Source organism: Sus scrofa, chromosome 2, assembly GCF_000003025.6.
Source record: "Sus scrofa isolate TJ Tabasco breed Duroc chromosome 2, Sscrofa11.1, whole genome shotgun sequence".
Taxonomy (NCBI): Eukaryota; Metazoa; Chordata; class Mammalia; order Artiodactyla; family Suidae; genus Sus; species Sus scrofa.
The window spans coordinates 133514955-133542767 of NC_010444.4; the positions used below are offsets into that span (position 1 = coordinate 133514955).

The 27813-nt window shown below is 40.5% G+C and overlaps 1 protein-coding gene across 9 annotated transcripts in view; it reads left to right on the forward strand.

Annotated features, from left to right (window-relative positions):
* Window positions 1–27813, forward strand: part of LYRM7 (LYR motif containing 7) — a 203799-nt gene that overhangs the window by 34872 nt on the left and 141114 nt on the right. The window contains exons 5-6 of one of the 9 annotated variants that reach the window (XM_021085419.1): window positions 18751–18823; window positions 26366–26603. The exons of 7 other annotated variants lie outside the window; for them this stretch is intronic. In XM_021085419.1, coding sequence (XP_020941078.1) covers window positions 18751–18823; window positions 26366–26474 — 182 coding nt within the window. In that variant the 3' untranslated portion in view covers window positions 26475–26603. Of the gene's footprint in view, window positions 1–18750; window positions 18824–26365; window positions 26604–27813 lie in introns of those variants that run through there. One more of the 9 variants, XM_021085418.1, reaches the window with a different exon arrangement.

The window sequence follows — 27813 nt, forward strand, 5'->3', positions numbered from 1 at the left end:
AGTAGCAGTTGGCATAATTGATCATTCCCTCTTTTTTGAACAGAGACCTAGACATAAGTTTATTGTAAACCTGCTACAAGTAGGATACAGCCATGAAACTAAAGTAGCAAGAATGCCTGCCTTATCTTCTATTGTGGTTTTAGATACACTCTCAGCCCTTCTTGATGCTGGTCTCAGCCTTCTCTGGGAAGATTGACCTTTATGAATCAGCTCAAGTGGCTCCTATGCTCTCTGACTTTTGGTTGATGCAGTGGGGGACCCTGGCCAGAGATCAGAAGGAGGGAAGAGAGTAAAGGCAGATACTTATTTTCCTGGCTCTGTCCCTCAAAGTTTCTCTCAAGGTGACCTCTGTGCAGTTCTTTCCTGCCAGTTTGGGTGAGAGCTTCCCTCCCCTCTTCAGACCTGAGGTAGCAGCATCTCTGCTACTCTCCATGTGAATCCCTTTACACTCACACTTTTATAAATCTTCCTCAGTCATGTGTTCTAAGTACTTCATCTATTTCCTTTTGGGATTCTCATTAATTCACTGCCCTAGGGGAACCTCACTTTCTGTAGGTGAGACAAATAATGAACACAATCAAAAAGTAAGTTAGAAAGTGATAATTGGATTTTCTGCTGTGGCACAGTGGGTTATGAATCCAACTACAACGGCTCCAGTCCTCAGGCCAGCACAATAGGTTAAAGGATCCAGAGTTGCTGCAGCTGCAGTGTAGGTCGCTGTGGCCCTGTTCATTCCCTGGCCTGGGAACTTCCATGTGCTGTGTGTGCAGCCACACACTTTTAAAATAGCAGAAGAAGAAGGTGATAAGTGATATGGAGAAAGATGGAGCAGAAAAGGGAGTTCGATGGGAAAGCTAGGAAGAACAGGGCATTGCAATTTTAAATCCTGTGATCAGGGAAGATCTCACTAAGGAAGTGATGGCTGAGCAAAGACTAGGGAGGGGAGGGATGTAGTCGTGCAGATATCTAAGAGAAGAGCTTCCCAAGCAGAGCAAACAGCTAATGCTAAGTTCCTGAGTTAGCTTCCTGTCTGCTGTATTTGAAGAGAACCAAGTAACAGGTGCAAAGTGATTTTAGGGGGAGAATAGGAGACAAAGTCATAGTAATGATACCGTAGAGAAGGAGTAGATGCCAGGTTATATAGGCTATTATAAGGACTGTGGTTTTTTTCTCTTGATAAAATGCAGAGCCATTAGATGGTTTGGGGAAGAGGGGCAGTATGATCTGATTTTAAATTTTAAAGACACCATTCTGGCTGTTGCGCTGAGAATAGGCCATGGGGGTGAGGATGAATGCAAGGGTACCAACTCTAGAGGTCTCTTGCATTGCTCTGGGTAAGTGTTGATAGAAGCTTATACCAGAGTGGCAGCAGTGATATGGTGAGAAGTGGCAAGATTCTGGGCTTATTTTGATAGAGCTCCTGGTTTCCTGAGGGATTGAATATGAGGTGTGACAAAAAGGAAGGAGTAAGAGATGATTCCCAAGGATATTGTTGCCATCATTTGTGATGGTGAAAACAGATTAGATTTGTAAAGGAAAGATAAGGAGTTTAGTTTGTCGCATGTATTAATTGAATGTCTAGAAGATAGCCAAGTGGAGATGTTAACAAGACATTGGATTAAACATCTGTAGTTCAGGAAGTGGTCTGAGCTCAAGATAAAAATTTGGGGGCCATTAATGTAGATAAAATACTTAAATCACGACGTTGGATGAAATCACCAAGAAACTGATTCTGTAGAGAGAAGAAAAGTCAATGAGTGAGTCTTTTGGAGCACTACAGTGTTAAAAAGATAAAGAAGTTCCCGTTGTGGCTCAGCAGATGAAGGACCCAAGGTTTTCTCTGAGAACGCGGGTCCAATTCCTGGCCTTGCTCAGTGGGTTAAGAATCCAACATTGCCTCAAGCTGCAGTGTAGGTCACAGATGTGGCTCAGATCCTGGGTTGCTGTGGCATAGGCTGGAAGCTGCAGCTCCAATTCAACCCCTGGCCCAGAAACTCCCATATGCCACAGGTGTGGCTATTAAAATATATATGATATATATGGTAGATGATATATAAAGAGATAAGAAACATCAGGCACAAGAGACAGAAAAGAAGTTTCGAGTAAGGTAAGATGAAAACAAGGATGTAGAACAAAGGTTGGCAGACTATGGCTTACAGGGCCAAATCTGACCCACTTACCCTTTTTTGGAGGTGAACATTTATTGGGACACGACCGTACTTATTCATTTACACATTCTGGGGCTGTTTTCATACTACAGTGGCGTAGTTGAGTAATTTCAGCAAAAACCGTATGATCCACAAAGCCCAAAATTGCTATCTGGCCCCCTTACAGAAAGTTTGTTGACCCCTGGTGTGTAGGGTCTTGGAAGCCAGATCAAAAATGTGTTTTGTTGAGAGGGAATGGTTGTATTGGGATTAAAATTGAAATTCCTCTAGGAAGGGCAACATGGAGCTGACTTTGGTGACTTTAGACAAATAGTTTCAGTGAAATAATTGGAGAAACAAATTCTTATTGATTCTTTCCAAATTTATCTCTAAATTTATTGTAATCACAGTTAAAATTGCAGTAGGGTTTTTGTAAGGAACTGGTGAAACTTACTTACAAATTTATGAGGAATAATAGGAGTTCCCACTATGGTGCAGTGGGATCAATGGCATCTCTGCAATACCAGACTCAGGTTCTGTGCCCAGCCCAGCACAGTGGGTTAAAGGATCCGGTATTGCCACAGGTATAGGGTAGGTCACAACTGATCCTTGGCTTGAGAAGTCTATATGCTACAGGGTGGCCAAAATAGAAAAAAAAAATTTTTATGAGAAATAATAAAGGTCCATAAATACCTAAATCAGCTATGACAAAAGAGTGAAATTGGATATCCATATGCCAAAAAATGGAATTTTGGTCGATGCTTGACACCATGTACAAAAATTATCTCAAAATCAATTATAGATCTAAGCGTAAAACCTAAAACTATAAAACCTCTTCAAGTAACAGGAGAAAAATTTTGTGACCTTGGGTTAGACAAAGATTTCTAAGATGACATCAAAAGCATAATACCATAAAAGAAAATTAACTTCGTCAGAATTAAAAATCATTGCTCTGCAAAAGATGAGAGAATGAAAAGATAAGCCATGGCCTGGGAGAAGATATTTACGAATCATAAACTGATTAAAAAAAAAACCCTTTTATCTAGAAAAGACAATTTTTAATCATGAGGACAAAAATAACCCAATTTTTAAATAGACAGTATTTGGATACTTTATTAAAAATGTACAAATGAAAAATAAGCACATAAAAAGATCTCATTATTAGTCATTACAAAGTAAAATTGTATGAAGTTCCCGTTGTGGTGCAGTGGAAACGAATCCAACTAGGAACCATGAGGTTGCACGGTTCGATTGCTGGCCTCTCACAGGGTTGCAATGAGCTGTGGTGTAGGTCACAGACACAGCTCAAATCTGGGCATTGCTGTGTCTGTGGCTGTGGCTGGCAGCTGTAGCTCTGATTGGACCCCTTGCCTTGGAATCTCCATATGCTGCAGATGCGGCCCTAAAAAAAAAAAAAAATTAAAATCATAGTGAGATACTTATACATGCCTATTAAAATAGCTAGAATTAGAATTTTAAGTTATTAAAGATAACTTAAAATTATCAAGCTGTGGCAAGAATGTAGAGGAACTGAAGTTCTCACACATTTCTAAAGGAGTATACTTTACAAAGCTAATCAGCAATTTCTTATGAAGTTAAACATGCACTTCCTTTATAATCCAGACTTTTCAATCCTAGGTATTTACCTAAAATAAATAAAAACATTTATCTATACAAGACTTAACATGTTTATATTATACAACAAAGGAATCCATCAACAAAATGAAAAGGCGGCCTCCAGAATGGGAGAAGATATTTGCAAATAATATATCTGATATAAAGAACTCATACAAGTCAATATCAACAAAACAAACTAATCTTTCAAGTGGATCCTTTTCAGAGGATCTGAATAGACATTTTTCCAAAGAAGACAAAATATGGCCCATGGGTACATGAAAAGATGCTCAACATCAGTAATCATCAGGGTAATTCAAATCAAAACCACAATGAGGAGTTCCCGTCTTGGTGCAGTGGAAACGAATCCAACTAGGAATCATGAGGTTGTGGGTTTGATCCCTGGCCTTGCTCAGCAGGTCAGGGATCCGGCGTTGCCGTGAGCTGTGGTGAAGGTCACAGACGAGGCTCAGATCCTGCGTTGCTGTGGCTGTGATATATAGGCCAGCAGCTACAGCTCTAATTCAACCCCTATCCTGGGAACCTCCATATGCCACCAGTGCGGCCCTAAAAAGACAAAAAAAAAAAAAAAAAAAAAAAAAAAAAAACCGCAATGAGCTATCTCACACCTGTTAGACTGGGTCTTATTAAAAAGGCAAAAAAAAAAAAAAAAAAAAAAAAAGGCAAAAAATAGCAAGTGTCAACAAGGATATGGAGAAAAGGTACTGTCGGTAGGAGTGGAAATTTGTGCAGCCACTGTGGGAAACATATGGAGGATCCTTAAAAAATTAAAATAGTACAACTGTATGACTCATCTATTCCACTTATACGTGTTTATCATAACAACATAAAAACACTAATTCAAAAAGATACATGCACCCCTGTGTTCACTGCATTATTTGTAGTAGCCAAGATATGGAAACAAGTGTCCATCAGTGGGTGAATGGATAAAGATGTGACATGTATACACAATGGAATACTATGCAGCCATAAAAATGAATGATATTGTGCCACTTGCAGCAGTATGGATGGACCTTGATGGTATTATGCTGAGTGAAATAAGACAAATAGAGAAAGACAAATACATTATGATTTCAGTCATATGTGGAATCTTACAAAAACAAAGTAAAACAAAAACTCATAGCTACAGAGATCAGATTAGTGGTTATCACAGAGGAAGGGGGCCCACTACATGGTTACGGATGATAACTAAATTTGTGTGGTGATTACTTTGTAGTATATACAGATGTTGAAGTATGATGCTGTATACCTGACACTTAATATAATTGTTAAAAAATAGGCCTGTTTTGTCATCCAGCATTATGCTAAGTCAGACAAAGTCAGAACACTACCTGATGACCTCACTGATGAGTGGAATTTAAGAAGAAAACAAAGCAAACAAAAAACCTAAGCTCTTAGTAATCGGGTATTTGCCAAAGGTAAAGTTTGGGGGTTGGAGGAAATGGGTGAAGGGAATCAAAAGGTACAAACTTTCAGTTGTAAAATAAATAAACCATGGGGTTGTAATACACAGCATGGTGACTATAGTTAGTAATACTGTTTTGTATATTTGAAAGTTGCTAAGAGAGTAGATCTTGAAAGTTCTCATCACAAGAAAATATATTTGCAGCTGTGTGTGGTGATTGACGTTAACTAAACTTAATGTGATCATTTTGCAATATGTACAAACATCAAATCATGTGTATCTGATATTAATGTAATGTTTTATATCAATTGTTTCAGTTTTTTAAAAGACTTATTTGTAGCAGCTTTATTTGCAATGGCCCCAAACTGAAACAACCCAAATATCCATCAGCAGATGAAGGGATAAACAAATTGATATGTCTGTATAGTGGAACGCTTCTCAGGAATAAAAAGAAATGAACTATTGCTGCAAACAGCAACATGGATGAATCTCTAAATACCCTGAGTGAAAGAAACCAGGCAAAGTCAAGTACATATTTTATGATTTGGGCTATATAAAATTCTAGAAAATGCAGGTTAATTCATAATGACTGAAAGCAGATCAGTGATTGGCAGGGGATGAGAGCAGGGAGATGGGTGAAGGGAGGGATTTAAAAGATGCATGAGGAGGAGTTCCTTTGTGGTGCAGAAGCTTAAAGATCCTGCATCATCAGTGCAGCAGCTTGGGTCGCTGCTGTGTCACAGGTGCAATCCCTGGCTGGGAAGTTTCACATACCCCAGGTGCAGCCAAAAAAAAAAAAAAAAAGAAAAAAGATGCACAAGGAAATTTTAAAGGATGATGAATATGGTAATGGTTACATGGGTGTATGAATATGTCAAAATGTTACAAAGTACATATGTAAATTTTAATGTGTTTATACGGTTTACTGTATTCCAAACATAATAAAGCTTTTTTTAAAAAAGCACTACAAAGCCATAAATGATTTTTTGAAGTGTAGTGTTGGTCAAAGCTGAAGAAAAGCAGTTGATGAGAAGAGAGACCTCAGGGGTAGACCCATATATTCTGTATATATACATTCTGTATTCTGTACATTCTTAATAGTTCTTTCAGTGAGTCTGTGAAAATATTTTTCACCTTTTTTCTCTCTCTTTTTGGAAGTACTAGCATAGTTATGAACTCCCTGTATTTTTCTTTTCTCCAAATGTAAAACTCAACATTTATTTGAGATAAAATTGCATGGAGTAAGTTATTTTCTGCATGCCTCCACACTTGAACAAAATTCCTGCCTGGCTATAGTTTTGTGCTGGACAACTACTCTGATACTAGTATATTTGCCAGGAGACATTTCAAGGCCAAAAATTAATAAAAATGTATAGTAAATAACTATGGATAGCTGCAGCTATACATTTAATAATTTTCTTTTGTTTGTTTTAGATATTTAAACTTTTAAAATCATTTTAGATTTACAGAGAAGTTGTAAATATATTGATACATTATTGTTAACTAAACTCAATAATTTATGAGTATTTCCTTAATTTTTCCCAACGTCCTTTGTTCTTTTTCCAGTATTTCATCAAGGCTATTCCATTACCTTTTGCCATTGTGTATCAGACTCTTCTAGGCTACAGGTTTCTCATGCTTCCCTTGTTTTTGATAACCTCGAAAGTTTTGACAGGTAGTGGTTAGGTATTTTTGTAGAATGTCCCTCATTCAAGATTTTCTTGTGGAAAGATTGCGTTTATGGGTTATAAGAATGAACCCACAGAAGGAAGAGCCATTTTCAGCATATAATATTGAGGGTATGTGCTACTAACATGATATCAACCTTCTCATTGATATCACCCTTGATCACCTGGTAATCTAATATTTTCCATGTTTCTCCATTGTGAAGTTATTTCTCTCCCTCTCCGCACTGCATATGGCTTTCTTTGGAAGCAGGTCATTAGGTTACAGCCAAACAGACTGGGCAAGTTACAGTCCACCTCCTTGACAGGCATCTATGTAAATCACTTGGAATTCTTCTTTATGGGAGATCTGTCTCTCATTTGTCTCTTCTCCATTTATTTACTTATTTATTTATTCTACAGTATGGACTTAAGGATATTTATTTTTTTAATTGAAGTTTGTTTACAGTGTCGTATCAGTTTCAGGTGTACAGCAAAGTGATTCAGTAATACGTTTTTTTCAGATTATTTTCCCTTACATGTCATTACAAGATATTGAATATAGTTCCCTGTGCTATACAGTAGTAGGTCCTTGTTGATTGTCTGTTTTATATCTAGTAGTGTATACATGTTAGTCCCAATTTCTTCTTGTATCCCCCTCTTTCCCCTTAGGTAACCATGGGTTTGTTTTTCATGTCTGTGGGTCTGTTTCTGTTTTGTATCTTTTTTTTCTTTTAGATTCCACATATAAGTGATATCATATGATGTTTGCCTTTGGCATACTTTACTTAGTATGATACTCTCTAGGTCCGTCCATAGAAGTTGGCATAAATGGCATTATTTCATTCTTTTTATGGCTGAATAATACTCCGTTAGGTATATATACCACATCTTCTTTATCCATTTATCTGCCGATGGACATGTAGGTTGCTTCCATGTCTTGGGGCTGTTGTAAATAGTGCTGCAGTGAACAGTGGGGTACCTTCACCTTTTCTCTTGAATAATACTTTTGTTAGTTATAGAATTCTACTATATCAGCATTATTTCTCTTAGCATTTCACAGATACTGTTGTATTGTCTTCTAAACTCTCATTGTATCACTGAGAAGTCTATTGGTAATCTAATTGTAGTTCTTTTTGACTAATCTGTCCTTTATGACTGTTTCTAAGATTTTTGCCTTGTCTTTGATATTGTAGGTAACAATACTATTTTTATTTATTCTACTAACCACTTAGTGTATTTCATCTTTCTGAGGATTCATATTGTGTATCAATTATGCAAATTTCTCATCTGTTGTATATTCAGATATTACCTCACAAACATCCTCTCGATTTTTCCTGACAGGAGCTTCTATTAGGTATCTCACATTGGGTTCATTCTGGTTACTTTGCTCATTACACTGATTTGATACCTATTCTGATCCACTGCTGCTCTTTTCAGGTGTGTCTTTGCTGTGTACCCACTCCCTGTATTTCTGTTTAAAATTAGTGACTTTATTTTTTCATTTCTGGGCATTGTATTTGCTTTCTATATCAAGTACAGTATTTTTCACAGTGATTTGTTCTCTGCTGTTCTTTCATTATTTAAAGATATTAAAGATAATAATTTTTTACTCTTTTGGAATCTGTTTTATTCAACTTTGTTTTGTTTTGTTTTTGCTTTTTAGGGCCACACCTGCAGCATATGGAAGTTCCCAGGCTAGGGTTCCTATCAAAGCTGCAGCTGCCGGCCTATGCCACAGAAACAGCAACGCAGGATTCTAGCCACATCTGCAGTCTACACCACAACTCAGGGCAACGCCGGATCCTTAACCCACTGAGCAAGGCCAGGGATCGAACGTGAAACCTCATCGTTCCTGGTCAGATTCGTTAACCACTGAGCCACATCAGGAACTCCTAGTTCTACTTTTAAGATGTACTTTCTTTCTTTTTTATATTACTCAATGAATTTACTACATTTGTAGTTGTACAATGATCATCACAATCCAATTTTATAGGATTTCTATCCTACAACCCCTGCGCTTCCCCCCAACCCCCAAACTGTCTCCTTTAGAGACCATAAATTTTTCAAAGTCTGTGAGTCAGTATTTGTTCTGCAAAGAAGTTCATTCTGTCCTTTTTTCAGATTCCACATATCAGTGAAAGCATTTGATGTTGGTGTCTCATTGTACAGCTGACTTCACTTAGCATGATAATTTCTAGGTCCATTCATGTTGCTAAGAATGCCGGTATTTCGTTCCTTTTAATGGCTGAGTAATATTCCATTGTGTATATGTACCACATCTTCTTGATCCACTCCTCTCTTGATGGACATTTAGGTTGTTTCCATGTCTTGACTATTGCTGCAATGAACATCAGAGTACATGTGTCTTTGCAAGTCATATTTTTCTCTGGATAGATGCCCAGGAGCAGGATTGTTGGATCAAATGGTAGTTCTATTTTTAGTTTTCTGAGGACTCTCCATACTGTTTTCCACAGTGGTTGCACCAATTTACAATCCCACCAATAGCATAATAGGGTTCCATTTTCTTCACAACCTCTCTAGCACTTATTGTTTGTAGACTTTTTGATGATGGCCATTCTGGCTGGTGTAAGGTGGTACCTCAGAGTGGTTTTGATGTGCATTTCTCTAATAATGAGTGATGTTGAACATCTTTTCATGTGTTTTTTGGCCATCTGTATGTCTTCTTTGGAGAACTGTCTGTTGTAGCTCTCCTGCCCATTTTTGGATGGGGTTGTTTGTTTTGTTTTTTTTTTTTGGTATTGAGCTGCAGAAGGCGTTTATAAATTTTGGAGATTTATCCCTTGTCAGTCGATTCACTTGCAAAGATTTTCTCCCATTCTATGGGTTGTCTTTTCGTTTCGTTTAGGGTTTCCTTTGCTGTGCAGAAACTTTTAAGTTTGATTAGGTCCCATTTGTTTATTTTTGTTTTTACTTTCATAAGATGTACTTTCTGAATGTGCCCTCTCATATAGACTTGTCTCAGAAGCATGACTTAGAAAAAAAAAAAGTTCTTTTCAGTAAATGATAGTGGATGAATAGGATATCAATGTGAAAAACAATCTTGGACGACATCTTACAGCATACTGAAAAATCCACTCCAAATGTCCTGGAGATCTAACGTTAGAAGAGAAAACCATAAAGTCTTTGAAGGAAAGCATAAGAGACTATATTAATGACTTTGGTATAGGCAAAAGTGTCTTAACTAAGACATAAAAAAATTAATAGGAAAAAAATGGATAAATTGGGCTTCATTAAACTTAAGAACTTCTGTTGAAGACATTAAGAAAATGAATAGGCAGAGTGGAAGAAGGTATTTGTAATACATATATCTGATTAATATCCAAAATATGTAAAAAACTCCTCAATCTATACACAAGCACACACATTAGAAAACTAGACTTAGGAGTTCCCGTCGTGGCTCAGTGGTTAACGAATCCGACTAGGAACCATGAGGTTGCAGGTTTGATCCCTGGCCTTGCTCAGTGGGTTAACGATCCGGCGTTGCGGTGATCTGTGGTGTAGGTTGCAGACGCGGCTCGGATCCCGCGTTGCTGTGGCTCTGGCATAGGCCGGTGGCTACAGCTGCGATTCGACCCCTAGCCTGGGAACCTCCATATGCCGTGGGAGCAGCCCAAGAAATAGCAAAAAGACAAAAAAAAAAAAAAAAAAAAAAAAAAGACAAAAAAAAAAGAAACCTAGACTTAAAACTTGTGTAGTCATCTCCAAGAGGGCTATCTTTTTTTTTTTTTCCCAAAAGTGATATCTTAAGTAGTCAATAAAGCTATGAAAAATGTCCTCAATGATATTACTCACCATGGAAATGGAAACTACTGTAGGGCAGTATCATTTCATGCCCACCTGAATGAATGAAGTATAAATGGCAGCTAATACCAAGAGTTGGAAAGGATGTATAGCCTCTGAAACTTTCATATGTTGCTGACTTGAATGTAGGTTGGTACAGTTTTGGAAACCTGTTTGTCAGTGTCTACTAAAGTTGGACATATACATATCCTGAGACTGAGCATTATGCACTCTGAGGTATGGAACTGTGTTTATCAAAAGATAAGGGCAAAAATGGTCACAACTTTCCTATTTATATTAGTCCAAACTGGAAACAAGCTACTAGGATGTTGGTAATGTTCTATATTGTAATCTAAGTGGAGGTTGCACAGTGTTTGCTTTGTGAAAATTCATTGAGCTTGCACACTTGAATTTTGCATGCTTTTTTGTGTGTATGTGTATTATGCTACAATAAAGTTTTTTAAAATTGAAGTATAATTGATTTACCAATATTAGGTGTAGAACATACCGATTCAAAATTTTTATAGATTTTACTCTATTTAAATTTATTATAAAATATTGCATATATTCCTTGTGCTGCATAATATATCCTTTTAGCTTATTTTTTTTTCCTTTTTTGGGGCCACATTCAAGGCATATGTAGGTTCCCAGGCTAGGGGTTAAATCGGAGCTGTAGCTGCTGGTCTACACCACAGCAACAGCAACACCAGATCTAAGCCATGTCTATGACCTACACTGCAGCTCACAGCAATACCAGATCCTTAACCCACTGAGCGGGACCAGGCATCAAACCCGCCTCCTCATGGGTACTAGGCAGGTTTGTCACAAGTGAGCCACAACAGGAACTTCCTAGCTTATGAATTTTATAAATTGTAGTTTGTACCTCTTAATCCTCCATTCCTATCTTGCCCTTCCCCCCTTTTGCTTTCCCCATTGGCAGCTGTTCTTTATATCCACGTGACTGTTTCTGTTTTGTTATATTCACTAGTTTGTTTTATTTTTTAGATTCTATGTATAAGCGGTAACATACACTATTTTCTTTCTCTGTCTGACTTAATTTCACTTATTTTACTAAGCATAATACCCTCCAAGTCCATCCATGTTGTTGTAAGTAGCAAAATTTCATTCTTTTGGTGGCTGAGCAGTATTCCATGGTGTGTGTGTTTTATACACAACAGCTTCTTTATCCATTCATCTGTCAGTAGACACTTAGGTTGCTTCCACATCTTGGCTATTATAAATAATGTTGTTGGGCTGCATTATTGTAAATAATGCTGTCGGGGATACTTTGGGGTGCATGTATCTTTCAAATTGTTGTTTTCTTTGAGTGTATACCCAGAAGTGGAATTGCTGGGTCATATAATAGGTCTACTTTTAGTGTTTGGAGGACTTTCTGTATTGTTTTTCATAATTCCTGAAACAATTTACAACCTACCAACAGTGTAAAAGGCTTTTCTTTTCTCCACATCCTTGCCAACATTTGTTATTTGATGGCTAATGATGTTAGCCATTCTGATAGGTGTGAGGTGATATCTCATTGTGTTCTTCATTTGCATTTCTCTGATGATTAATGATGTTGAGCATCTTTTCATGTACCTGTTGACCATCTGCATGTCTTCTTTGAAAAAAATCTATTCAGATCTTCTGCTTTTTTTTTTTTTTTTTTTTTTTTTTTTGCTTTTTAAGTCCGCACCCAAGGCACATGGAAGTTCCCAAGTTGGGGGTCAGATCGGAGCTACATCTGCTGGCCTATGCCATAGCCACAGCAACAGAGGATCCCAGCCAAGTCTGTGACCTGCAACACAGCTCATGGCAATACAGGTCCTTAAGCCACTGAGCAAGGCCAGGGATCAAACCCACATCCTCATGGATACTAGTCGGATTTGTTTCCACTGCGCCACAGTGGGAACCTCCATCTTCTGCCTATTTTTTATTCTAGTTTTTTGGAGATTGGTTTTGTTTTGTTTTGTTTTGTTTTAATATCGAGTTGTGTGAGCTGTTTATATACTTGGATAATAACCCCTTATCAGTCATAACATCTGCAAATATTGCCTGCTGTTAGGTAGGCTGTCTTTTCATTTTGTCAGTGGTTTCCTTTGCTGCGCAAATGCTTTTAAATTTAATTAGGACCAATTTGTTTATTTCTGCTTTTATTTTTTTTGCCTTAGGAGACAGAGTCAGAAAAATATTGCTGCATTTTATGTCAGTGTTCCACATTTGTTTTCTTCTAGAAGTTTTATGGGTTTGGATCTTACACATAGGTCTTTGATCCATTTTTAGTTTATTTTTGTATGAGGTATAAGAAAATGTCCTAATTTCATTATTCTACATGTTGTCCAGTTTTCCCTGTACTACTTTTTTTTTTAATGTATTTTATTTGGTTTTACTTCTTTGTTCTTTAGAATTGTTCCTTCCCCACCTCTCTCCTTCACTTTATTTGGTTGTTCCCCCATCTTTTTTTTTTTTTTCAGTCTACTCTCATACCAAATTTTTTTTATTTTTTATTTTTTTGAAATTTTATTTTTATTTTTTACAGAATAAAATATATACATATAAATACATTACATTCACACAGATTATTATATCATGGATCTTAAGAAACAGATTAAGTGACTCCCACTGGAGAAGTGGAATGGAAAATATGCTGAAACAAATAGGAAATTTATTCTATGCTTTATCTCATTTGTATGGCTTTCATCTTTACTACTTAGTTTTATCTATTACATTTCAATTTTTTTAAAAAATTAGCATTATATTAAAATTGTTATATTATGCAACTAAAATGTATAAAGAAGAAAGCCTCATATACCATTAAATATTTTATATAGCATAGTAAAAAGAATAACTTAACTGGTAAGAATAACAAAAATAATACACCCTCTGAAAATAAGTAAAATATAAAACGCATAAATTGGTTAAAAAACAATGTAACTGTATAAATATGTCCTCACAATTTGTTACATCTTATTGATTCTTCAATATAGGCATTACACCATTCTAGGTTATGTGATAAATAAGACAATATAGACCTTACATTGTACCATGGAGAGAAATGGTTATTAATAATACAATTGTAGAACTGTATTATTTAATTGTACAGTGGCATTATTTAATTATAATTATCATAAATTCTTTGATGGAGAGGAAATCAGAATCAGATCTAAGAAGACTTCAGCATTCCAAGAATGATGTCAAATGACCCCCTTCATGGTGGATTATGCACTTATTTACTATGAGATATATTTCTTCTCCAGAGATTCCTTGTTTGCGTATCAATTGTAGATTTTTGGTTTGCAGTTATTCTGAAGTTTTGATGTAAGAGTCTATATGTATATGAGATTGTTTTAAGTTGTTGTTCTCTTAATTGCAAGTTCATCTCCAGTGTCCCGCATTTGTACCCACCTCTTCTCATGATTTCTGATTTTGGTGGTATAACTATGCATGGATGATTTGGTATCTTTACTGTATATATACCTTTACTGGTGAGCCTTGTCATTTGTGGAATTTTTGTTTCCTGTTGCTGTCTTTTCTTTTCTGCCTAGAGAAGTTCCTTTAGTATTTGTTGTGAGGCTGGTTTAGTGTTGCTGAATTCTCTCAGCTTTTGCTTCTCTGTGAAGCTTTTGATTTCTCCTAGAGAAGTTCTTTGTTGCTGTCTTTTCTTTTCTGCCTAGAGAAGTTCCTTTAGTATTTGCTATAAGGCTGGTTTAGTGTTCCTGAATTTTCTCAGCTTTTGCTTATCTGAGAAGGTTTTTATTTCTCCTTCAAATCTGAATGAGAGCCTTGCTGGGTAGAGCAATCTTGGTTAGAGGTTTTTTCCTTTCAACACATTAAGTATATCATGCCACTCCCTTCTGGCCTGCAGAGTTTCTGTTGAAAAATCTGCCAATAAACTTACTGGGGTTCCCTTGTATGTTACTTGTTTCTTTTCCGTAGCTGCTTTCAAGATTTTCTCTTTGTCTTTAATTTTGGTTAGTTTGATTAATATGTGTCTCGGTGTATTCCTCCTTGGGTTTATTTTATATGGTACTCGTTGTTCTTCCTGGGTTTGAGTGAGTGATTCCTTTCCCATGTTAGGGAAATTTTCAGCCCTCTGGTTAATGACACTAGATCCTAGAGCAACTGGCTGAAGAGCCCAAGGTGTCTCAGAACTGGTGTTGGCCATTTGAAGGGTAGGTCCTGCCATAGAAGCCTGTGGGACAGCAGTGGTCTTGGGGCTGGTGTCCGCCTGCTAGTGGGTGGGCCTGAGCCCAGAAGATCCTGGGGCTGGTATCTGCTAACAGTGGGTAGAGTTGGGCTCCAAGATCTCTGGGTATAGGGCCTTAGGGCTCCTGGGGCTAGTGCCTGTCCACTGGTGTGTGGGAACCAGGTACTGGGCCCTCTGGTGGACAAGGCTGTGTCTAAAAGTGCTGTCGTGGACTCAGGACGTGGGATGGAGGGGGTAGCAGCCTGCCTGCTGGTGGGTGGGGCTGTGTTCCTCCCTGGCTAGTTGTTTGGCCTGAGATCTTCCCATTCTGGTGCCCACAGGCTGGTGGGCAGGGCCAGATCCTGATTCTAATTAACTAGAGGGAAGATTTTTATAATGGTGCTTGCCAGCACTAGTGTCCACAAGGTAGGACAAGCTCCCCACAATGCCTGCCACCAGTGTCTGTGACCCCAGGATGACCTCCAGTTGCCTCCTTCTCTCCGGGAGACTCTCCAACATCAGCAGGTGAGTCTGACCCAAGCTCATTTCAAATTACTGCTTCTGCCCTGAATCTGGAGCATGTGAAATTTTATGTGCACCCTTTAAGAGCAAGTCTCTGTTTTACACAGCCCTCTGGTTCTCCTGAATGTAAGCCCTGCTGGCCTTCAAAGCCAAGCAGGTACAGGACCTCGGGGCTAGGGAGCTCAGTGTAGGGCTTACACCTTTCACTCCTTGTAGAGGGGGAACCTCTACAATTGTAATTATCCCCCCATCTGTGGGTTGCCCACTCAGGGAATGGGTCTCGACTGAACTGCATCTCTGGCCCTCCTAACCATCTCATTGTGGTTGTCTTTATAGTTTTAATTGTAGAAAATATTTTCTACTAGATTCCAGTCTTTCTTATCAATAGTTGCTCTGTAAATAGTTGTGATTATGGCATGTCTATGAGAGGAGGTGAGCTCAGGGTCTTCCTACTCCATCATCTTGGCCAATAAAAGTTTTTATTAAAAAAAAAAAGTATAGGAATGTACTATGGTGAGGGGGTTAATGATCCAGCCTATCTCTATGGCATTGCTGGTTCAATCCCCAGCCCAGCGCAGTGGGTTAAGGATCTGGTGTTGCTGCAGGTATGGCGCAGGCTGCAGGTGTGACTCGGGTTTGATCCCTGGTCCTGGAACCTCTATATGCCATGAGTGTGGCTGAAAAAGGGGGGGAAAGTACAATTTATGTTACCTTACTAGCTCTTGTGATCTTGGCATAGTGACTTGAACACAACACACATCTGAAACAACGAAATAAATTTTTGTTGTTGATAATGGTGTACATTATACCAGTAAGGGGTAAACTCATAATCCTCTTATATTTCAAGATTTTAAAATAATCCGTTACCAGGTGTGACTCGGGTTTGATCCCTGGCACCAGGAACCTCCCTGATTAACAGCAGCTTATATATGAGCCCACATTTTTTTGCTTATTTTGAATGCACCTCAGTATCCCTTTCCAAAGAATGAAATTCTGGAGTTCCCATCATGGTGCAGTGGTTAACGAACCCAACTAGAATCCATGAAGACACAAGATCAGTCCCTGGCCTTGCTCAGTGGCTTGAGGATCTGGCATTGCCTCGAGCTGTGGTGAAGGCTGCAGAAGTGGATCAGATCACTTTTTGCTGTGGTTGTGGCATAGCTATAGCTCTGATTTGACCCCTAGCCTGAGAACTTCCATATGCCATGGGTGGTGCAGCCCTAAAAAAAGACCAAAAAAAAAAAAAAAAAAAGTAAGAAAGAAAAGAAAGTCTGCCCCTTTCTACTAAAAATAAAGTCTGGCCATTTTTTCCAAGGACTGTAGAGCTTTATTACTTCCTTCCACCATAGTGAACAAGTATGACTGAAAAATAGAATTCAGTGAGATGGGTCATTAACTATTGTATTCAGAACTTAGGCTGCTATAAACATCATTTGTAAAAATATCATGTGGCTTTCATACACACACAATGCAGGAAAAGCAAAGTGGTGGGTGGCCACAGTAACTGTGATGCAGGTATCTCCTGGAATAAAGTCTTGTTTAATTCTGTTTATGATCATTCTGATTCCTCTATATTTTATATCAATATGGCTGGGTAATGGTTGTTACAGGAATTACTTAGAAGTGTTAAATCTCTGTTAATGTCATCTGTCAGCACATAATGCTCTGGTCACACACTTGAACTTAATTATGTCATTTATTGCAGGAATAACCCTATTTACAAAGTACTTTTGACTTTTTTTCTCAGCAAATATTTCCAAGCAAGCAGCCCATAACACTTATTTCCATCTGCAATAGTGCATTTAGCTCAGGTGACTTTATGGCACCTTGATAGAACATCCTATTCTAGATGTGGAAAATGAGGTAGAATGACAGAAGATAATAAATTATTTAGATCACAGAGTAAATCAGGGCAGAACTGTGGTTGGTATTTTTCTCAGGACAAGCCATTCTCCAAGTGGTATTTCTGTGGACTGTGTGCTATGCCTGATTACTGGAGCACAGCTCTGCATTATTGGTGCCTTTGTGTATTTGATTTTAATCTCCAAGTTATACATATTTGCTTGTGTGTCTCCAAGGCCAAAATGTGTCCAGGAGTGCCTCACCTGAGACTAATGTTCTGCTCCTCCATTCTGTCACCCAGTGTAAATTAGAGTTTTCCAAAGAAACAGAATATATATAGTATTATAGAAATTGGCTCATGCCAGTTATGGAGGCCAGGTCCCACCGTCTGCCATCTCCAAGCTAGAGAACCAGAAAAGCTGGCGATGTGGATTCAGTCCCAGTCCAAAGGCCAAAGAATGGGGGTGAGAGTGGGAGAGCCGTGTGGTCTTGGTCCTAGTCGGAGTCTGAAAGCCTAAGGATCAGGTGCGCCCATGTCTGAGGGTGGAAGATGGAGGTCTCCCACCGAGAGGGCAACTTTGCCCTTCCTCCAGCTTTTGCTCTGCTCAAGGTTTCGGTGGGCTGTTTGTTGCCCACCACATTGGTAAGGAAGATATTCTTTACTTAGTCTGCTGATCCCAGTGCTAATCTCTTCTGGAGGCACCATCATAGGCACACCCAGAAGTAAGGTCTTATCAGCTATCTGGGCATCCTGTAGCCAATCAGGTTTCTGTATACAGTTAATCATCACATGCAGCCAAATCAGTATGAACAACACCCTCCACCATGCAAAGCACAGCACCAGATACTTTGCAGAACTTACGGGAAGTGAGAGTGACTCACTCTCCCGGCAGCGTTCACATGTAATACGCTCTTGTGTGAGCACACTATCTGTGGGAACAAAAGCAGAAACGAGCAATCCCAGAGTACCTACTCTTTCTCCAGAGGATGAACCTACTTCGGGTACGGGGGGGAGGAGCTTCATTCCTCACAGAATATCTGACTTCTTTCCTTCATTGCTCCAACACTCTAGTTTATAAAAGAGAGAGGAAAATGTTTTTACTTGCTTGCAAAAATGAACTATTTTTTCTCCTTTTTTTCCCTCCATTTGTAGCTTTCTTTTTTCCCTCTTGCCATGGGTGAATTGTGTAAATTTAAACTTCTAAAAAAATGTTTGGCTGTACCTGTGGCATATGGAAGTTCCCAGGCCAGGGACTGAATCCAAGCGACAGCTGCAACGTATGCCACAGCTGCAGCAATGCTCATCCTTAACCCACTGTGCCACAGCGAGAACTCCTGAATTCAGTAATTTATTAATTGTTAAACACTGGTATTGAAAAGAAAATTTAGCAAGTTAACATTGATTCATATGTGTACATAAATTCAGAAATAGTTTGAATAACTAAACTGCACCTGATGATATTCATAATAAACATTGTATAAGTTATCATTTTAGTGTGATAAGATAATTAGCAATACAAATAATATATTACTCCCCAAACCTTTCAGACAGCTCTGACTCATACTCAGCTCACATGGATGAATGCTCCCAGAAATTGTTTGGATTCATAAGAAAGTGTAGGTAAGTTTTTCTACTTTAATAACTCTGTGAAGACAAGAAATTTCCACTCAGTCAAATTTCAGTATTGAAACAATCTCATAATGCAAAGATAAAACAGATTTTTCACAAACACTCAAAGTCAATAAAAAGTTCTTAGCAATTCAGAAGTCCCAGAGTCCTGAGACAGAGTATCCCAGAGCAGGCAGGGACATTGGCTTTTGCCACTAAACTGGGTAGTGGGCAGACTTCTGTCTTACCCACTAGCTTTGTGTGAAGGATCAGGTCATCTGACTTCTCTGTGCCTCTGCTTCCTCTTGTGCAAAGGGAGACTAGCAGTCCCTACTTGAAATTAATTAAATACATTTTAACCACTTAGAATAGGGCCTGGAACATTGTAAGTTCTTAATATATTAGCTATTATTTGCCCTGTTTGATAATGACACTGAATTAAAGAAAACAGGAATTCCCTTCGTGGCTTAGCGGTTAACGAACCCGACTAGGATCCGTGAGGATGCGGGTTCGATCCCTGGCCTCGCTCAGTGGGTCAAGGATCCCGAGTTGCTGTGGCTGTGGTGTAGGGCGGCAGCTGTAGCTCTGATTTGACCCTTAGCCCGGGAAGTCCACATGCCAAGGGTGCGGCCCTAAAAAAGCAAAAAAAAAAAAAAGAAAACAGAGCTATTGCTAAATGAGATTTTTAACAAAATGAATGCAGGCGAAGATTCTCACACATCACTGCACTTGTATTTGCATTTCTGCTATTTGACTGTTGCAGACAAGTACCCTGCAATCCTGTTTTGGTCTCAGATGACACACTATCTGCTTCCTGTCCAGATTTTGTACTTCAGCAGGGTTCTTTAAGAGCGTGACAAATGACTAGTCTGGACACAGAGGAGGACATGAGTATGGGACATGGCACCCTTCACTTCTCATTCTCAGGGATTCCCTCAGAAAGATAAATACAGACTGCAGTGTCATTTTCTACCCTCAGCCTACCACTTATCCACTCTTGGCTTTTTACTCTGCCCGATGCCAAGCTTTTAGATTTGTCAAAGATTCAAGTCTTCAGGCCTCTCTACCTGAAAGGAACAATAAGCACGGTTTTCTTAGCAAATGTAATGAAATCATTCTCACCCCATCCATTTTCTTAAAATAGCGGATTATTTTCTCTCCTTCCTAGCACTGTTTCTTAGCTCATTTATTGACTCATCACCACCCTATGCATTTACTTAAAATAGAAAATTGTTTCTTTCTTCTTCCTTTCTAGTCCTAAATAGAACCCAGTCAACTGTAAAACCAAAGTGTTTCTTTTCTCTAGTCCTACCTGATATTTTAATCAAGTCGGGAGCATCTTCAAACCAGAATTTAACATCAGTGACCACCATAAAGACCCCTTTCAGAGTTCCCGTCGTGGCGCAGCGGAAATGAACCGACTAGGAACCATGATGGATTGGAACCATGATGGATTGGAGGAAGGGTTGGATCCCTGTCCTCGCTCAGTGGGTTAAGGATCTGGCGTTGCTGTGAGCTGTGGTGTGGGTCACAGATGCGGCTTGGATCTGGCATTTCTGTGGCCCAGGTGTAGGCTGGCAGCTTTAGCTCCGATTAGACCCTTAGCCTGGGAACCTCCATATGCCATGGGTACAGCCCTAGAAAAGGCAAAAAAACAAAAAAAACAACAAAAAAAAACACCCTTTCTTTCACATTCCCTAAATATGCATGGGGCATGGAACCCCGTCTTGGGATTGGGTGTGTGTGTGCAGGATGAATACTGGGCGAGAATGCGTAGGGGCCCAGCTGCCAGCTTGGAATGCTGACTTTCCATTGATCGGATAAACACTCTGCTTTCTTATGTCCAATATTATGAATCAAATCCAAAAATGGAGTTTTCTACATAAAATCTCTCCTCTGAATCATTTCCATCAGCCAACAAGAATGCTATTATTTTTTCCCCAACTTTCATAGCATGAACAGAAAACTCTTTTTTATTTTTTATTTTTGTATTCTTGTTGTTGTTATTTTTTAAGGCCACACCTGCAGCATAAGAAAGTTCCCAGGCTAGGGGTCGAATCAGAGGTATAGTTGCCTGCCACTGCCACAGCCACAGCAACGCCGGATCCGAGCCTCGTCTGTGACCTACACTGCAGCTTGTGGCAACACCACATCCTTAACCCACTGAGCAAGGCCAGGGATGGAATCTGCATCCTCATGAATACTAGTTGGGTTCTTAACCTGCTAAGCCACAATGGGAACTCCCAGAAAACTCCTTTTGATCTGATTTTCCCTCTACCTGTTGCCCAATTTCTTCACAATTAAACTCCTTATTAGCCATTTGTAAATAGTTTCCAATTTTTCCCTTCCTACCCTCTATTGAACCAACTTCAGTGAAGCTTTTGCCTACCCTACTCCATCAAAACTGTTCTTGTCAAGACCATCAAGGGACCTCATACTGATCATTCCAGCGGTCAAGTTTCAGTCGTCATCTTAACTGACCGATCACTCACTCCTCCTTGATGTACTCCTTTTGACTCCCAGGCTACCACACTCTCTTAGTTTCTCTCCTACCTCCCTAGCTTCTCATTTCTGGCTGACCTGGTCCCTTCTCTCCAATCTTTTAGTGTTGAAGTGCCCCAGGCTCAGCCTTGGGCCCTTTCTTCGTCTCTATCCAACCTCACTACCTTGATGATCTCATCTGTTCTCTGGGCTGTAAAAGCCCCTTTAATCTGATGACTCCCAAGTGTCTCTCTCTAGCCCAGTCCCCCCCTCTTGAATCCTGAGTTACATGCCCAACTGCCTTTGCAACATCTGCTTGAATACCTAGCAGGCATCTCATACTTAACAGATTGCTGACGGAACTCCAGGTCTTCCTCTTTAAACTTGGCCCAAGTGCAGCCTTCCCCATCTTGGCATCTTGGGATTTCATGACGTTCCTTCCTTCCATCTGCGCAGGTAAAAAAATCTCAGAGTTAGTTTTGACTCTTCTCTCTCACATCCAATTTGTCAGGAAATCCTATTTGACTCTCCCTTCAAATGTCACCAGAATCTGCCTACTTATCACCCTCTCGATTTTACCTAAACCTCATAGTTAGGAGCCAGAGCTTTCCGTGTGTAGGACAGATCATATCATTTGTCTGCTCAAAGCCTCCAATCGTTTCCCATTTTAGTTAGAGAAAAAGTGAAGACCTTTGCAGCAGGTTCAAGGGCCACCTTAACCTGGCATCCCATTATCTCTCTGACTTTGTCTCCTTCCACTTTCTCTTTCACTGAGTGGCTTGCTTGCTCTTAGTCCATTACCCAATGCACGCTCTTGTGTAAGGACTTTGCCCCGGCTTTGCCCTCTGCCTGAAACAGTCTTCTCCTTAGCTGACTTCCTCTTTGCCTTTTTGTCTTCTCTCGGCGAAGAAACGTCTTGGTGACATTCGCCCTCACCATTTAGGTAATTACTACAGCTGCCCACACTCACACATGTACACACACACACACACACACACACACACACACACACATACCACTGGCACTTCTGATTATCCTTACCCTGTTCCACTGTGACTTTTTTCTGCAATCATCACCTGCTAGTACATACTTTATTCATTGTCTCTCTCTCTCTCTCTCCCCACCAAAATGTAAGCTCTTTGAAGACAAAGATTTTTTTTTTGCTCATAGATGTACTTGGAGCCTCTGTCACAATATATGTTTTTGACAAATAGTTGTTGATACATACACACACAAACGCACATACACACCTATACATATGTAAAATGAGGAGTTATTTCCATCTGCTAAAGCCCAACAGGAGTTTTTCAATCCCTTAGTGGAGTGACTATCCTCTGTATTCTAGTGTGGAGTGAGGCCCTCACACACCCCTGGATCTGTCTGTATTCACTGGCATCTTCTAGGAGAAGCTTTTGAACTTTGTTCATGATAGGACTTCAAACTGAGTTAAAAACTGGGAAAAGGGGAAGTAGATTATGCAGCTCCTGGCAAAAATCTGGCGCAATCTCAAAGGAAAGGAGCCTCAAACAATAAACTAAACTCAGTACTAAGGCCTGTGATTTCTAGAGGATTTCTGGGTGTAGTGCAGTGCTTCTGACTCAACCTCCCCACAAGCTCCGTTGCTGTCCTATCTCCACCATGAATGCATGAGGACAGGAAAGTGTGTGGATAATAACGAAGACTCCATCGACTCTGTAACACTTCAGGCCCCAAGCAGCTCCAAGGTGGGATTCTGTAAGAGGAGAGAACACAGGGAGAAGGACACTGTTTCTCCACGCACTTTAATTTTTTTTTTTAATTTTTATTTTTTTGTCTTTTTACCTTTTCTAGGGCTGCTCCCGTGGCATATGGAGGTTCCCAGGCTAGGGGTCAAATTGGAGCTATAGCCACCAGCCTACACCAGAGCCACAGCTGCAGCCTACAATGCAATGCTGGATCCTTAACCCACTGAGCAAGGCCAGGGATTGAACCCACAACATCATGGTTCCTAGCCGGATTCATTAACCACTGCACCACAACGGGAACTCCTCTCTACCTGCTTTAGAAAAGAGGTGAGCACTACCAGCCTAAGGCAGATTGGTGGTGACAGTGAAGGGTGTTGACTGGATGCAAAGGATAGGGTGACTGCAGCAGAAGCAGGAACCAAAGCAGAAGGTCTAACAGTGGAGTAGGACAGAGCAGCAAGGCACATAGACGTAGCATCCAGGTAGAGTGACAGCAGCCGGGCCAGCAGCAGCCCATGTGGAGAGGCCTGGGCAGCAGCAGCGGCATATAGAGCAGCCTGAGGAAGAGGGAATGGGGCTCCAGGTGAAGCAGCTATGACACTCATGGCAGGCTTAGAGTGCAAAGTAGTGGCTTTGTGTCAGTGGGGGCTTAGGTGGAGCACACAGTGGCAGCTCAGAGTAGGGCTGTGGTGGCAGCTGCAGCAGCAGCAGCTGGCTGGGAGTCTGCAGCAGTGGCCCAGAGTCACGAGGACCCCTGGGGCAAAGTGAAAACAGTGCCACACACAGTGGCCATGCACACTTTGTGATGTTATGTGACAACTGCCCACAACTCTCTCTCTGTGAGAGAGAGAACCTCAAAAGAGGGCCGAGGTTTTACAAGTATGTATGTGAGAGCCTTCAAATTAATGGAATTCAGTCTTCAATGTTAAGGTGACTTTATTTGTATCCACAAGCCAGAGAATTTAGGGACATTCACAAGTACAAACTTGTGTGTGACTCTCCTAACAGAAATGCTATCTCATCCAGTAGCAAAGTTTTTGAAAAATTTCTGAAAAATAAACAAATGGCTAATCCTGTGGGTGATTGAATTACAAGACAAATTGATTTTAGCACTCTACAGGGTCTTTTTGGTTTTGCTTTTCATTTTTATTGTCCTATTAAAGTATAGTTGATTTACACTGTTATGTCCATTTCTCTTGTTGGGGTTAGGGTGACCCTAGTGACCCAGTCCACAGGTTCTTTTTTGTTTAAGTTCTGGCATTGACTGGGAGGAAGAGGGACTTTGAAAATTAATGTGATGACTTTCTGGGCAGATTTGAATGAAGCTTGCTCCCTGACCTTTAAGTTCTGCCAAGCCTTCTATTCCAATAGAAGTAGCCCTTCTCCCTACAGGAGAAGGTCAGTCTCCCCTTGCCTAAAGACCATGAGAGAGTGGCTTTGCAGGAGGCAGAGCTTCCTCGGGATCTGTCCCCACCATCTCCCATTGTTTCTTCACCTAGAACTACACTTAAATCCTGGCAGACCTCAGGAAGTCGATTGCAATATGACCAATGAGAAAGAACCAACTGAATAGTGAGGTTTTGCCAAATTTGACTGATTAAAACATGTGGAATATGTTTGGGATCCTAAGAGTGTTGGATCAGGGTGGAAAGAATGTAACGCAGCATCAGGCCAAATTGATTGATTTGGGCGCACCAGGCAGAAATTCTGGATCCAGTTCTGGATCCAATATGTTAGGTCAGGAAACTAAGTGTGGCTTTAGCAGTTGTCTTGGTTGTTTACTAAAACCTGGAACCAAAGGGTGATAGGCTCCTGTGATGACAAGGACAAAATGGCAGTGCTTAATTTAAGATAAGGTGGCTGTGGTTAATGTAATGGACAGCAAAGCCAAAGCAGTAATCAGAACGAGTTGACCCATACAGATCTTTCTTTGGTGTTAGCTAATTGCTCATGGCGTCCCTAGGTCCGAATTACATGGGCAATATACTGAAGTCTTACTTTAGTAGAGTAAGTTAGTGGCATTTGTATTTTTTTTTTTTTTTTTTTTTGTCTTTTGTCTTTTTGTCTTTTGTTGTTGTTGCTATTTCTTGGGCCGCTCCCGCGGCATATGGAGGTTCCCAGGCTAGGGGTCCAATCGGAGCTGTAGCCACCAGCCTACGCCAGAGGCACAGCAACGGGGGATCCGAGCCGTGTCTGCAACCTACACCACAGCTCACGGCAACGCCGGATCGTTAACCCACTGAGCAAGGGCAGGGACCGAACCCGCAACCTCATGGTTCCTAGTCGGATTCGTTAACCACTGCGCCACGACGGGAACTCCGCATTTGTATTTAGTAGGATTTGAATAAGCAGGAAACTGAGGACCCATAAGCCCAAGTCTGACTCAAGTCACAATACAGAGTCTTGGCTCCTAAAGCAATTCCCAGACTTCAGCCAATTCATGGACCCAGAACCCCTTCAATAAAGGGGAGACCAGGTTTCCCTGAGAAACAACCAGGTTACACAGCCCAAAATGTATACTATAAATCTTACTCCTGGGAGTTCCCATCCTGGCTCAGTGGTTAACGAATCTTGCTCCTAGGAACCATGAGGTGGCAGGTTCAATCCCTGGCCTCATGCAGTGGGTTAAGGATCCAGCATTGCTGTGAGCTGTGGTGTAGGCCTTAGACGTGGCTCGGATCCCTCGTTGTTGTGGCTCCGGCGTAGGCCTGTGGCTCCAGCTCTGATTAGACCCCTAGCCTGGGAACCTCCATATGCTGAGGGTGTGGCCCTAGAAAAGACAAAAAAAAAAAAAAAAAAAAAAAAAGTAAGTAAATAAATAAATAAATCTTGCTCGTAAACTTACCCAGAGGGACCAGAGGTCATTTACTGGAGCGATGTGCATTCAGGAGGGTGGAATAACCAAACTTTGAGAAGGTCATGGGACATTGGCTCTCAACTGGCACGAATTCCCAGAGAACCGGAGCACCACCGTGGTCCACTAGTCAGAGGACGAAGGGGCTTATGAAGGTCATGTGTTTATTGGAATTTTGGCTCCAGTCTGCTTCACTGCAAGCTCGGCTGGCTCCTGATTTCACCCCGTGGTCAGATCTCCAGTTCTGGTATGCACGGATGCAACAGACATACCCAGCAGCTAGCAGAAGCCCCACATTTGCTGCCTTACTCTGCTGTTTTCTACTGCAGTAGGAAAGGCCAAATGGAAGTCCACAAACTTACTTCTTACCAAATACTCTTACCGGTTTGCTTGTCTGATCAAACCCTGACTGATACAATTACTCAGACCACTTTAAAGCTTAACTGGGGTACTAATATTATTCTGGCTACTTAGAGAGAATATTGGTCCTTTCAGAAGCTGGCCAATCAAAAGAGACACCATTATCATCAGTAATATTCATGGTATTTTTCAAGACGATCACTTTATAAGAAATGGTCTTATAAAGAAGAACTTAGAGTTATGAAATTTAACTTCTATGTTTGGTAAGTCATGACTTATTGTCAGATTGAATACAGTTGTCTTATAAAAACTAAAATTGCACGTTAATTTATAGAATTTGGTTTTTGTTTTTATTTTGTCTTTTGTCTTTTTAGGGCCACGCCCAGGGCATATGGAGGTTCTCAGGCTAGGGGTCAAATTGGAGCCATAGCCACCAGCCTATGCCACAGCCACAGCAACACAGGATCCGAGCCGAGTCGGCAACCTACACCACAGCTCACGGCAATGCCGGATCCTTAACCCATTGAGCAAGGCCAGGAATTGAACCCACAACCTCATGGTTCCTATTTGGATTCATTAACCACTGAGCCACGACGGGAACTCCCAAAGAAGTTTTAAAAAGGAAATTTTAGAACTAGCAATGGCAAACACTGTTTCACTAATATTTTAGTAAGTGGATGGATGAGTGGAATATTTGTTAGAGGTACATAACTAACTTCGCGGTTGATAACTCTAGTAGACATGTCTTACCATCTTCCCAACCTACAGCATCATATAAAGAATCTGCCCCGTTGACTATAAACATAGAGCAGCCTTGGGCCCTGGTGGCTTTCTAGTTCCCATGAATCCATTGGGATTTTGGCTTTGGTCTTTGGTTTCTGTGAGGCTTACATCCTTTATCTGAATTGATTTGAGGGCTCTCTTCGCTGACATAAAGGACACTTGGCTCTGAGGTAATCAAGAATACCTCACTTTTTCAAGAGTGCAAACACAAGCAGCCTAGCTCCTTGCCTCTTTCAGGCATATATTCTCATTATGGACTGAATGTTTTTGTCCCCCCTCAAATTCATATTGAGGCCCTAACTCCTGGTATGGCTTTATTTAGAGAGGGCTCTCTGAGGAAGTAATTGAGGTTGAATGAGGTGAGAAGGGCCTGATCCTGTCAGCTGTTTGCCTGAGAGGGAGAGACAACAGGGAGCATTCATGCTCCCTCCTCCCTCTCCCTCCCCATAATCATCACTAATGATGATGCTTGTTACAGAGTCTAGTGGATACCTATACCAGTTACTAATCGGTGGAAAAACAGAAAGCAGTTAGCTAAGTCAGAGGGAAGTTAACACAGGGAACTAATTACAACATTGTGGGAAAGGTTAAGGAGCAAAAAAGATGAAAGTGCTGTTAACTCAGAGCCCAGGAATGATATGCTTCTGGGCGGCTGGGCCACATCTGTGACAGCAGCTCCTGATGCTAGAACCAGAAGCAGAAGAAGGAACCAGAGGACTTGTTACCCTTTGCCAGCTTTTAAATCCTCACCTCTGTCTCCCATTGGCAGATTCTAACCAAACCCCAGCAAGGGAGCATAG